The 12,603-nt window shown below is 35.5% G+C and overlaps 4 protein-coding genes across 6 annotated transcripts in view; 2 read left to right on the forward strand and 2 right to left on the reverse strand.

Annotated features, from left to right (window-relative positions):
- The window catches only part of LOC129240198 (uncharacterized), a 41,860-nt gene extending 40,469 nt beyond the window's left edge, over positions 1 to 1,391 (reverse strand). The window contains exons 1-3 of one of the 3 annotated variants that reach the window (XM_054875829.1): positions 1,118 to 1,391; positions 382 to 467; positions 7 to 239 (exon numbers count right to left, since the gene is read on the reverse strand). In XM_054875829.1, coding sequence (XP_054731804.1) covers positions 7 to 95 — 89 coding nt within the window. In that variant the 5' untranslated portion in view covers positions 96 to 239; positions 382 to 467; positions 1,118 to 1,391. The remainder of the gene's footprint in view (positions 1 to 6; positions 240 to 381; positions 468 to 1,117) is intronic. The other 2 variants (XM_054875830.1, XM_054875828.1) reach the window with 2 other exon arrangements.
- A 1,380-nt stretch (positions 1,392 to 2,771) lies between these two features.
- On the forward strand, positions 2,772 to 4,982 carry LOC129241066 (mitotic spindle assembly checkpoint protein MAD2A). Its single transcript, XM_054877216.1, has 4 exons — positions 2,772 to 2,823; positions 3,988 to 4,134; positions 4,232 to 4,378; positions 4,437 to 4,982. Exons 2-4 carry the CDS (start codon positions 4,062 to 4,064, stop codon positions 4,838 to 4,840), a joined length of 624 nt encoding a protein of 207 aa, XP_054733191.1. The 5' UTR covers positions 2,772 to 2,823; positions 3,988 to 4,061; the 3' UTR covers positions 4,841 to 4,982.
- A 1,617-nt stretch (positions 4,983 to 6,599) lies between these two features.
- Positions 6,600 to 7,857, reverse strand: LOC129240915 (uracil phosphoribosyltransferase homolog). Its single transcript, XM_054876988.1, has 3 exons — positions 7,496 to 7,857; positions 7,080 to 7,440; positions 6,600 to 7,022 (listed from the first exon to the last, which is right to left on the reverse strand). The coding sequence occupies exons 1-3, from the start codon at positions 7,714 to 7,716 to the stop codon at positions 6,840 to 6,842; spliced, it is 765 nt and encodes a 254-aa protein (XP_054732963.1). The 5' UTR covers positions 7,717 to 7,857; the 3' UTR covers positions 6,600 to 6,839.
- Positions 7,858 to 9,129: 1,272 nt separating this feature from the next.
- LOC129242738 (F-box/LRR-repeat protein 20-like) lies at positions 9,130 to 12,226 on the forward strand. Its single transcript, XM_054879540.1, has 3 exons — positions 9,130 to 9,782; positions 9,852 to 10,579; positions 10,637 to 12,226. The coding sequence occupies exons 1-3, from the start codon at positions 9,248 to 9,250 to the stop codon at positions 10,769 to 10,771; spliced, it is 1,398 nt and encodes a 465-aa protein (XP_054735515.1). The 5' UTR covers positions 9,130 to 9,247; the 3' UTR covers positions 10,772 to 12,226.
- Positions 12,227 to 12,603: the final 377 nt, after the last annotated feature.

Here is a 12,603-nt window from a genome sequence, read left to right on the forward strand (position 1 = left end):
AATTACCTGACAGCATAGTGATGTCCTGATCCGGTGCCAGTGCTCCAGTCGACATGCTCGATTTCCGATGATGTTTTCGTGTTGTCGCAATGCATTATGTTGTTTTTTTTTTACTCTAGTTCACTTATAGAATTTCTCATTTAAATATGCATATATGTTTTCTTTTTTTGCTACAATTTTTATAACTTTCGTTTACGTTGCTTCGTAAACACACTATTCTTCAATATATTTTCTGTCTGCTGGTTATATTTTTTTACTATATTTAGAGTAATGAAATTTAATGTACTAACTCGAAATATTTTCCATTTAAATACGTACTACACATGCATGTACATATGTATTACATGCATATGTGTATTTATATGTATGAAAATTGTTTACTTCGTTTAAAGATTGGTATATGACGCCGACCACACTAACGATTAGTTCGGCTTGAATATTCCTATTTCATTTTGTATCGCAGATATCTAAATGAAAATTATTTCAAACTTTCTTTACAAAATCCAGAAATATTTTCACATATTAACAAAAACCATGATTCACTAAACTATGATGCACGGGCGTGTATCTCTGCACCACTTTCTTTGACTCGAAAGCTGCGAAAGCTATGAAAGAGATTCGTAAGGAATAATAAATAAATTGGAATACAAAGAGTATACAATATGACGGAAGGACGAATGCAAATATAAAGGAAACAAATTAAAGAGCACAACAAAACTGCTTAAACGTCAAACGAAAAATAAAATGCATCCATCTTCGACTCGTCAGCGTTTCCGAAATTCGAAATTTTATGATACAGCAAAGAATTAATTTATATTGCTTTTATTTTGTATATGTGTACATCTTTTTAGTGCTCTGCTTATTTCCGAGGCAAAAAGAAAAATGCGTTACTACAGTAAATATGTGGCATGGGGCCAATTCACAGCAAAACAAGTATTCTACTTCCAAAGTATGTGAAGGCTATTTCAAGTTACGATTTCTCTTAAATTCACAGCAAATATGCCTACCCAACACAAAAAGGTACATACATTTGTACTCAAATAATTATAGACATATGCAAAAACTCCAAAACTTCCTGCATGCTTTGTCAAAAACTTTCAATATTTCTTTATGTTACCAGTGGATTAATTTAAAAGACTAATGCATTTTCTATATCATTTTCAATCACTATATCAGCATTTCGAACTTTTAAAAGTAGCCGATGTTACACAAGCGTCAAACTGCGTTGCACTTTTGATAATTTCACATACACTTCAACTTGTCAATATTTTTCTTAGTACATAATACCAAATTTGTATTTCCTAATACAAAACAAAGACTGATTTGACACCTTCACAAAAAAATTAATTTGCACAGTGCTATAAAAATATACGAACGAGAAGAACCAACGCGAGTGCGAGTGACATATTACAAGACAAACAATGAAATTCCCCTTGTGCTGTGCGAATTCCGAAAAAGAGAAGAATATTCGAAGAAGCAATACTGATACAGAACAGAGTTGAGTTTTTTAGAATTCTTTTTTCTACAAAATATTGTGACCTACCCAAGGCGAATTTATTACAGGTGACAGCAAACACATATAAGTAAAACCCTACATGTATTTGTTGTTGCGTTTGGTCCAACCATCACGTCAAAATCAGCAAGCAAATGTAAACATACGAATGTAAACATACCAACACATACAAAAAAAGCATATCATTTTGACGTAAGCCATACCTACGGTGAAAAATTCAGCTGGGTGAATGCTGTCACCTTAATAAATCCACCTTGGACCTACCGCTTCAAGTACCTTTCTGCATAAAAACAAAAGACGCGCTACTTACGTAAAATATATATTTAATTAATTATACAACTACATATATATCATGTGGTAACTTTTACCCGGTTGCGACCGGTTTTGTTTGTATTTGTCTAGGGACAAACCCCGGGTTAATTCACCGACGAACTTCAGTTTTGAGATATTTTGCCATGTCATGTACATTTTGCAAGCACTACTCAAAATGGCGACAGACAAAATATAAGAGGATAAACTGAATTTTCATAGAAATTATATGTAGGTTCCTTTGGACAGCCATTTTTGGCTTTGCTTGGAGAAGTTTCAGTAATTATATGTATATGTACGAGTATAAAATGAATTGTAACAATTCTCGAAAAGTTTATATAACATTTACATTGAGTCAAATGCACATTCAAACCAAATCATATAAAAAAATAAATAAATAAAAACATATTTTCTTGAACGCATTTAAAACCCAAAAGCTTTGCTGAAAGCTTTTATTTATTGTTTTTCATTTCCCTTTTTCCAGAGCAAATACCTATGGAGATGGTTATTTTTAACCGGTTAAGGCAAATTTAAGAAAACTTTAAATATTTTGCATTTCCTTGATCTGTCAATGTAAAAATTCGGCCGCCGTAGCCGAATAGGTTGGTGGGTGACCATTCGGTGGTGTCCGCGTTCGAATCTCCTGACATACAATAACGACTGGATTCAAGTCTAATTCCAACATAATACCCCCGGTAAATATTATATTTATACGGAAATGTGAATTCAAAAAGGCGAACCATGTATACTATTCCGTTTTTTTCCAGGGTAAGGAACCGCTACTCTACACTTATGACAAAGTTATAAGGTCTTTATTCAGCTGACATTTCTTAGAACTGAATTAAGTGCTAAAAGTAAGTCGAATGTTGACCTAGCTTTAAGGTTTTTATTATTGCGAATCATATATAACTAGAACTTGGCAGCCCATACACAATAATTGGTACTTAGTATGAGAAGACTACTTGTGTAAGCTAAGCAACCCTGCGCCTTGATATCTTTTATTTGAGCGCAGCGTTGCCAACCATACCATTTTAATGGTATCTATACCATGAAACTGAGTCGCATACCATATACCATGATGTCTATCATGGTATCATGGTATAACATTTCTTCCTCAGGAGAAACGGAATGAATGATTTGGGAAAATTTTTTTTTCGATGCGTTTATTTAAAATTTTTATCTTAGTTTTTGGACAATTTTATCGATGACACGGCTTCAGTCCGTGACTGAATCATTTGTATACCGTTCGTTCGCAGCTACAATTGATGTGATCAATCGGTTTATTCTATTTTATTTTGAATTGTTGTTAGCTATATTCTGTCCATGAAAGTAGAGGTGTAAGAATGGAAAGCTAGATACTAATCACATTCCGAGAGCGCCACAAAAATTCACTAGAACCTCCGGTCGATAAAATCACATCCGTCCAATTGAAAATTTCAACGAATCACGGGCAACGCGACGAGAGTTCTACCAATCACAGAATTCCTTCCGATAGAGATGATTCTACTTTGTTCGTCTACCACAAAAATCACATCCACTCATGGTGTAACTTCAATTACTCGTTGTAACATTTTTCTGATACACGCCGGCGCTCCGTTTGAAGTTTCTACACAATCTCACAGGAACTTTATGCATATAAATTGAAGGATTCAGAGTACGAGTAGAGTATTTTACAGGCTATAACTCAGGTAAATATGAATGACAATAACCTTTCTAGACTCACTGAAAAAATCACTGTAGGTGCCATGGAAGACGAAGAGGATACTCATCGTACCCACCGTTCGAGGCACTTTATTAGCCAGCCAACACGTTCAAGCTAACGGAGGCTGTGCTGTATTCAAACCTTCCAAAGAGATGATATCAAGAATGACCAAAGACTCTCCTTATGATAAGCCGAAGGAAACTAGAAGTACAGCGGTTGACAGCGGGGAAGAGGATGGCGGAGATAATTCTATTTTCGAAGATGTCTGAATCGGATTCTATAGCTATTGAATAACTATTAATGTCATTGAGAAAAATTTATGCTGTTGAGAAGTTTATCATATAAAAAATTTGAATTTCCCTGAGGCACCCTGTTTTATCGGTGGATACCATTATTTTCCCTGAAATACCATCATTTCTCCCTCTCCATACCATGATCCGAGCGCTACGGGTTGGCAACGCTGTTTGAGCGTTTGGTTTAACTTCTTGTTATTATAAGATTTTTATTTATTTTCTTGCTTTATTGCTAACTACAAAAATGTCTACAGCCCAAAGTACAAAAAATTGCATCACACTACGTGGTTCAGCTCAAATCATTGTCGAATATTTAAGTAAGTTTGTAGGACTCATAATCTAATAGTGTGGCGCCAACCCCCATTACATTGTACTAAAAAAAGTTATTTAAACGGTATTGGGTATTTCTTGCAGAATATGGTATTAATTCTATTCTATTTCAACGTGGAATTTATCCGCCCGAGACTTTTGAGAATACACAACAATATGGTATAACTATTCTGATGTCGAAAGATAAAAAGATTGAAGAGTTTCTGGCAAATGTATTGCAACAAACGGAAGGTTGTCGAAGGTGCCTCACGGGTGACAACATTTTTTTGATATTTTTATTTTATTGCAGAATGGCTTGCTAAAAATATGATTGAGAAAATTTCGATGGTTATAACAAATGCACACACCAAAGAGGTGCTGGAATGCTGGGACTTCAAAATGCAGGCCGAGTTGGGCGATGGTGATGCCGGCGATACTACAAAACCTACTTCTAGCAAAGAGTTGAAACGTATACAAAATGAAATACGCGATGTTATGCGACAGATATCGGCCACTGTCAGCTATTTACCTTTGCTTGATTGCATTTGTACTTTCGATGTGATGTTGTACACGTTGCAGAACTGTGAGGTTCCCGAAAAATGGGACGAGACAGGTGCTGTATTTATACAAAATGCTCAAGCTGTTCAGTTACGTTCTTTCTCAACTGGCCTGCATAAAGTGGATACCGTGGTTAATTATAAGATGACCTCCTAGTTGTACTCAAAAATCAATTTTTATTTCTTCGTTTAAATCTATTGATACGTTGATTGTTCTTAATAAACTACATCGTAAAGATTTTGATATTCATATATTGTTCCTATTTGCAAATAAAAACGAACATCGATTTTTCGGTTTATTCGCATTATTCGCTTCCACACCAGGCATGGGCTTAACAGTCTGACAATCAACCAAATACACGGATAATTGAAATTCAACTAATTTTAAATATAATATGACCTGCAGAATTTGTGAAATGCGTCAATGTTGAGAAAAAGCAATGCGAATAAAGTGCCTTATATCGACAGCAATTAACAACTACATACAGCCAAATTGCTAAGTATGTCTTGTGGTAAATGAACTTGTTAATATTGGAAATTTCAAAACTGGCTATATTTCGCATTATGTAATAAATTATAGTTTTTTTTAAGAAATTAGTATTCACGATTATGCTCACGTACATAGGAAACCGCAGTTCTTATAAAAAATAAATATATGTAAGAAACCTGTCTGCGAATTGCTAATAGAAACACATGTGATTAAATATTTAGCATCAATGACACCAGGATCAACTTGGTTCAAATATTTTTAATAAATATATGTATATAATTGGCTTGTGCATCCTTTGCTGGGTGTTTAGCCGAGCTCCTTCTCAAATCTGTGGCGAGCGCCTTGATGTTGTTGCACAAATGAGAGGACTTACAGTTGTATGCCACCTTCGAACGGCAGATGGCTCTTTATGAGGATTTTTTTCATGGTAGAAATACAGTGAGAGTAGTAATAAAAATGTATGCTTGCCCAAATAATGTACCTAAGAAGACGTATAACTCATTATTGCATGTCTTACAAGTTTTAATAAATAAGCAGGTATAAATATTAGCGGGCCCACATTCCGCTTTGGCATTTTTCACCAACTTTAGTATTATACATATATATTTGCCAAATATATTTAAATAGCATAAATAGGAATGGCTTTTCCGGTTACATCTAAAAAAACTCCAAACAGAGGAGGATAGATCAAGGTGTTCCGCAGGGTGGTGTCCTTTCACCCTTGCTTTCCAACTTCTACATACCGAAGCTCTCCCAGCCACCAGAGGGAGTATCCCTGGTCTCCTAAGCTCATAACTGCACGATAATGGCTTCTTGCAATGACATTGATTGCCTGTGTGCCAAAGTAAAGGACTACCTCACCTGCTTTTCTCGTTTCTTCACTGCCTTGGGACCTACGACTTCCGCCACTAAGTCCACGGCAACCCTCTCCAGGTGGTAAGGACAAAGGGAGTCAAACTACAGCCAAGATTAAAGTCGACGACACACCAACACCCACTGTAAACCCCGAAATTTTGGGAGTTACCTTTGATAATTTGCTCTATCATTTGGTGTTTCATGCACGGAGATTCGAACCTGTGAACTTCCGAAGGGTAGTCACGCACCAACCTTTCGGCTACGGCGCCACAAAAATATTAGTCATTAATTTGGAGAATGCTCAGTCCTTTCTGGCCGCATATAAATCCGGATCAGTTTATTATTTATTATATTTTTTCTTTATAAAATATCTGTGACGTACTTCAAATTTCATTAATTTGTCGAACGATACACTTTTGTTTTAATATTTATAATGCAAATTAGTTAACAAATTGAAGTGTTTGTGTTTAGCAGAAAAGTCGAAATAATTTGCTTAGCCAAACAAGCACTTAATTGCAACTGCAATAACAAAGAATTATAATTTTAAAATTCTAAACTACATATGTACGTATGTAAATATTCATAAGGTTGTGTTAAATTTTAAACAAATAGTTTTGAAATAAATATTTGTAAATACACAAAGATAGGTATCCAAGATTTTTAAGTATATCGCTTCCATTTTAAGTCAATAAAGTGCATGAAACAAGTAAAATGTACCTAATATTACTTTAAATTATATATATGTTTAGGTCAAAATCCTTTTTTTCATATACAATAAAAGTTCAGATTGTCTGATATTCTCGATTTAATGTTAATCAGTACCAAAATATTTTTGACCAAAATGATTAGGAGCAACGGGGTGCAGCTCGGAGGTAAGAATTTTCAGTCTGGGAAAAGCACCAACTACGGTTTTAGCAGCAATTGGAGTGCAAAAAAGATTTGACAATATAATGCAGCTCTCAGGTACTCCGTGCTCTTTAAGTACATTAACGGCCTAGGGATAAAAGTAAATCGATTAAGCTTTTAATATATTATACTTTTTTCTATTTACTTGCAAAACTGTATTGCCAGTCGACATTATAGGATACATGAGTAAAACTTGCCGACTAGCAATGTCGTCGGGAAATCGAGCATATACTACGCGCGCTTCGTGCGTATCCGCATCAGATTCTACTAAAATTTTTCCAATACGTATAGAACGGCAACAGTCGCGCAGGCCCTGCTCCATTGCTTCGCCAGAGCGTATAATAGAAACACCACAGTTTCCAGCGCGATACTTGAGACCATCGTATGTCGCTCCCGTTGGTGTTTCCACGCGACAATCAGAATATGGCAATTGGTTTAGAGATTCTTCAATGACTAATCGTATGAGACGATCCGCATAAAATTTGAAGTCACTGCGCGTGGTATTCCTATACGGAAAATATCTTTTAGTGCAAATAACTCTAGGGAATAAATGCTACTTACTTGTCTCGGATAATAGTTAGTAGCTCGGCTACTTGAGAGTTGCAATCCAACAACTTTAAGTTGGAGCCATATTCCTCAAGTATTTCGGCTGGCTTGAGTGAACAAACCATTACTGCATTTGTGCTAGGTTCTGTTATGTTATTGGCTTCCCCATTACTATTACTGTCGGCATTCATGGCGTGGTTTTGAGAACCAGTAATAGAAGCATCTGCGCCAGCCATAACTATACAGGGACAAGAAAATGACTTTTCTTGCTCAAAACTATTTATTGTTTAAAAATTAAACTATGTCCTTATATTATGAATTATTTTTTAATAAAAAGTTTAGTTTCAGCTTCGTCCCAAATATAACACAATTATAGTAATCAGCTGTTACAAAGGCCTAGCATGTGTTGCATTAATTTCGTTGACTTCGACTATTTTTGTACATCTTTATAAAATTGTTACGAAATGGTTACGTTTGTTCACACATACACGTTTCTCTAGAATTTCCTCTGACTTCGTTTACTGGACTGATAAATAAATGTCACAAATTAATGGCAATACAACTTGCTTATCTTATTGAATTTCAATTTTTTATCACTTTACGTTACGTTTACACGTTTTTACGCTCAACTTACGACTGATTACACTGTGCGTTACCGGAATGACTCGGGTTTTTCCCGACCAAGGGCTGCCGCCCCAGTAAACTAACCCTGTCTAGTGTACCGTATCCCACTCCCACATATGCTTCAAGATTGATACCATAGATAAGATGGGAAACTCTCTCGTTTTGAGAGAGAGCGCGCCCATGAGGACGTTTCAAAACTTGGCAGCATTCACACATTACCCAATTCATGTTTCTGCCGGTGTGGCAATATTGGCAAATGTTATAAAAAATGCACATTTTTCAGCGCTCTCACGAGAAAAAGAGTTTCCCATCTAGTCATCTATGATTCCTGTTCAGTAAGGTTTGTCAAGTTATCAGGAATCGTTTAACACCAGAACAAAAGACTAAATCTGTTCGCGAAGTTCATAGAACACTGGCGGCATCATCGGTCCTTATTTCTTTCGAAATGAGGAAGAAACTGCCGATACAGCTAAACATCGATGACATTTGATTCCAACAGAACGGCGCAACTTGTCATATAGTACGCTTAACAATTGATTTATTGCAATATTCAAACTACTATTGCCCACATTGACGTAGTCAAAAATTGGACTGATCAAATGGACCAAGTAACTCGTAGCCGCGGCGGGCATATGAATCCAGAATATAATACTAAAATTCATTACAATATTTCTGTTGCGTATTACCATTATCAACATCATATCTAAAGTTTATGATTACTAGATTTGAGGTCATTGTCCATATCTTTTCTCATTTACTGCCATCAACAACTATACTTTTAATTTGGGTACAAACGTCAATTTAAGGTATTTATTTACATATAAATTAAGTATAAGAACCTTTTTACTTATATATCACTAACCGACAAATTTGCTCAGCATCTTTTGATGAAACTTCAAATAGCGAAGTGAGAATAAACTATCGATAGTTTGGGCAACATTCGATGGCAGTGGTAAAATTTTTATTATAAATAGTATCATCGATAGGACGATCGATAGTTTTCCATCACTATTGCCAACAAACAGCTGTTGAGAATCAGCTGATAACGTCTGGAAATCATTGATGAAATCGCATCTTCAATACCGGCTTTAATTGTGCTGTAAATGTAGTTAAGCATATATTATTGTGAACATTAACGGAAAAATGTGTGAGCAAAATAGAGATGTAGAGTCCACGACAACGGCAGCTCGTACGAATGTCAGTATTTTGATACTGAATGATGATTGTTTGCTTGAAATATTTAAGCAGCTGGAATTGGCTGAACAGGTTCGTTTAGCTATGATTTGCCCACGTTTGCGAAATGTATTCGAATATTACTGCCAGAGGCATTGCAAGGTATTGCGAAAAGAATATCTTATTGATTTGAGTACACGGGAAATTAGGCGATTTTTTGAAATGGCTGGCGGATATTTGGAGGAACTCATTAACCTGCCTTACACCGATCATGAGCGTAATGAATATGTTATCCAAGTACATAAATACTGTTCAAATGTTCGACACATTTACTTTGGAATGACCAAAATAAAGCCCAAGTGTTTACGCAAATTACTAATGAACATGAAACATCTTAATAGTCTTCATTTACAAAAGTGCTCGCTGGATGACAATGCAATGCAAAGTGTGTCTGAGTTGATAACTTTAGAAGTATTGAAATTAGAGGGGGAGGAAGACGTAACAGGTATGGTACATTGTTCTGTCAATACTTAAACAAAATGTAATACCATTTTTTACGTATATTATTCACCAGGTCGTTACTTAAGCAAGCTTAAATACCTGAAAGAACTAACGTTTGTAGAATGTGCAATACAAGATGATTACTTTGTTGAAATTTGCACATCGCTTAAAGACCTTAAAAAACTTACTCTCCAATGGTGTGATGCATTGACGGAAGTGGCTATTTCAGCACTCCCTGTGCATTGCGTCAATTTAGAAAAGCTTAATATATCTTGTAATCAAACCTTTGAATATAATGCTATAGCACAGCTGCCAAAATTGATTGACTTAGAATTGAGTGCAGAAGTGTTTAGAACACAATCATTTAATTTATTGTTAAATGCTTTAGCTGATTATAAGGGTGAACAGCTCGAGTGTTTGCGGATATTCTCACCACGACTCATTGTTGACGAAGGAACGAGGTCTTTGTCGCAGTTTAAAAAATTAAAAGTATTCGGATGTGACTGTAGCAAATACATTGATGTGACCTGTCTTAGATACATTTGCACATTAAAAGACATAGAAATCGTTAGTTTAAGATACTGCCGATCCGTTACGAATGAAGCGGTGTTGGCGTTGTTGGAAGACTGTCCAAGATTGAAGTATGTTAACGTTATGCACTGTGATCAGTTGACGGAGGAGCTAGTCTATAAGATTATAGATTTATTGGAACGAAAGCAACATGAAAAGCAACGCCAATGTGATAGTAGCCCAGTGCTTTTAATGGTTTCTGGAACGAAAATAAGGCACTTGATTTTGGAGGTAGTTCTTATAGAAATAACTATTACAAATATTGAATAAAAAATATTTTCATTTTAGGATACTAAATATTTAGCTGCTTTAAACGGAGGGATATTACGGCTTAGCTTTGAGAATCCATTTCAGTACCCGTATGAAAATTTATACTATACATTTAACGTGCCGGCCGTTGGTGATCTTAAGTACTTTTACTAATTACGGTGGCTGCTTTGCAGATAATCTAGCATGTAAATAAATAATAATTTCCTAAGTTTTCTATTATTTTAAATTGCTCTATAAGCTTAGCAGGCTAGTATTACTGAATTTTTTACCTTGTTTTTTTTTTTTTTTTTGAAAAATTATTGCGGAAACTGAACACTTCACAAAATTTTGATATGAAAAAGAGCGTTTATGTAAATCCCTATGCGCTTACAATATGTAGGTACATGCAGTATTTAGCTAACAATTCACTACTATTTATTCCATTCATTGTTCATTCGATACTGCAAGCCTCTCGTTCGTTTCTTGTAAGACAATGAAACTAAAATATAATATATCTAATTACGCGGAAATAGCTATTTACATACATACATATTTGTTAACTTATGTATGACAGTAACCCCCGTACTTGTAAGAATAAATTTAACTTATGAAATCCTGTAAATTGTAAAACTGCCGAAACGATTAAAATTATTTGCCAAATATTCTATATTTGGTTTTACTTTTGACGGTTTCGCAGCGAATTAGGTGTTGGTACATGCATATTGCATATTTGCTGTCAGCGTGACGTAATTCAACCCAGTTTTGTTTTATATATATTAAGTATGTAGAAATGGCTACCAACTATTTTGGGTTGTGTCAAAAATGCATGGCGATATCAATAGCATTTCATTAGATGAATGCACAGGGTGGGCCATATAGCGTTTGCTTTTTGAACCACCTATTTTTTTGAGAATGGTAACACAAATGACATGTCAAATGTGTTCATAATTTACTTAAAGGTTTTACATATACGAAATGGGACGATATACGCTTGAACAAAATTGGGAAATATTGAAAACCTATTTCCAAAGTGGTGAGTCTTCTTCTTCTTTTCTGATTTTTACATCGGTGGCTACGTCAATAAGCAAAATTGTCGGATTTGGGGCTTAGAAAATCCACACGTTACTGTAGAGAAGCAAATGCATCCACAACGAGTCACTGTTTGGTGCGGTTTTGCGGTAAAGAAAAAAATAAATACAGTTTTTCAAGTTGTATGGCTCCATAAGTAAAAGTAAAGACATATATAGGGTGGGCCATGTAAAATTTGCGTTTTGAATCGGCTATAAAAAAAAAAAAAACTAATCAATATTTTTTCAAACTTTTTTTTTTATTTTGAAGATTGATTATTGTCATTTATGAATAAAAAATAATATCTTTCGAATGACTGCCACGACTGGCTTTACAGTAGGCCATTCGATCAACCTAATTTTGAAGCACATTTTCGATTGTTTGGACTCTATTTTCATGAATGGCAACTTCGATTTCGTGTTTTAAAGCATCAATTGTCTCTGGATTGTTCGCATAGCATTTGTCCCTAACGGCTCCCCACAAAAGATAGTCCAACGGGCTTAAATCACAGCTCCGAGGCGGCCAATTGATATCGGAATTTCGGCTGATTATTCGGCTTTCAAAAACGGTAGCCAAAAGTTCGAGTGTAACTTTGGCAGTGTGAGAAGTTGCACCATCCTGTTGAAACCAAATGTCGTCCATGTCATCCTCATCAATTTTTGGAAACAACTCGTTGAGCATGTCACGGTAACGCTCGCCATTTACTGTAACCGCGGCTCCTCGCTCATTTTCGAAAAAAAAATAACCCGATGATGCCGCCAGACCAAAAACCGCACCAAACAGTCACTCGTTGTGGATGCATTTGCTTCTCTACAGTAACGTGTGGATTTTCTGAGCCCCAAATCCGACAATTTTGCTTATTGACGTAGCCACCGATGTGAAAATCAGAAAAGAAGAAGAAGACTCATCACTTTGGAAATAGGTTTTCAATATTTCCC

The sequence above is a fragment of the Anastrepha obliqua genome, chromosome 3 (assembly GCF_027943255.1).
Source record: "Anastrepha obliqua isolate idAnaObli1 chromosome 3, idAnaObli1_1.0, whole genome shotgun sequence".
Lineage (NCBI taxonomy): Eukaryota > Metazoa > Arthropoda > Insecta > Diptera > Tephritidae > Anastrepha > Anastrepha obliqua.

Bases quoted from the DNA above. Each gene is read 5' to 3' on its own strand.
- LOC129240915 (XM_054876988.1), bottom strand. From the start codon at position 7,716: ATGGCTGGCGCAGATGCTTCTATTACTGGTTCTCAAAACCACGCCATG. The intron at 7,441-7,495 runs GTAAGTAGCATT...TTTTCCGTATAG, and splicing joins CTAACTATTATCCGAGACAA to GAATACCACGCGCAGTGACT. The intron at 7,023-7,079 runs GTAAATAGAAAA...TTTTATCCCTAG, and splicing joins CTGGCAATACAGTTTTGCAA to GCCGTTAATGTACTTAAAGA.
- LOC129242738 (XM_054879540.1), top strand. From the start codon at position 9,248: ATGTGTGAGCAAAATAGAGATGTAGAGTCCACGACAACGGCAGCTCGT. The intron at 9,783-9,851 runs GTATGGTACATT...ATTATTCACCAG, and splicing joins GGGGGAGGAAGACGTAACAG to GTCGTTACTTAAGCAAGCTT. The intron at 10,580-10,636 runs GTAGTTCTTATA...TTTTCATTTTAG, and splicing joins TAAGGCACTTGATTTTGGAG to GATACTAAATATTTAGCTGC.
- LOC129241066 (XM_054877216.1), top strand. From the start codon at position 4,062: ATGTCTACAGCCCAAAGTACAAAAAATTGCATCACACTACGTGGTTCA. The intron at 4,135-4,231 runs GTAAGTTTGTAG...TATTTCTTGCAG, and splicing joins AATCATTGTCGAATATTTAA to AATATGGTATTAATTCTATT. The intron at 4,379-4,436 runs GTTGTCGAAGGT...ATTTTATTGCAG, and splicing joins TGTATTGCAACAAACGGAAG to AATGGCTTGCTAAAAATATG.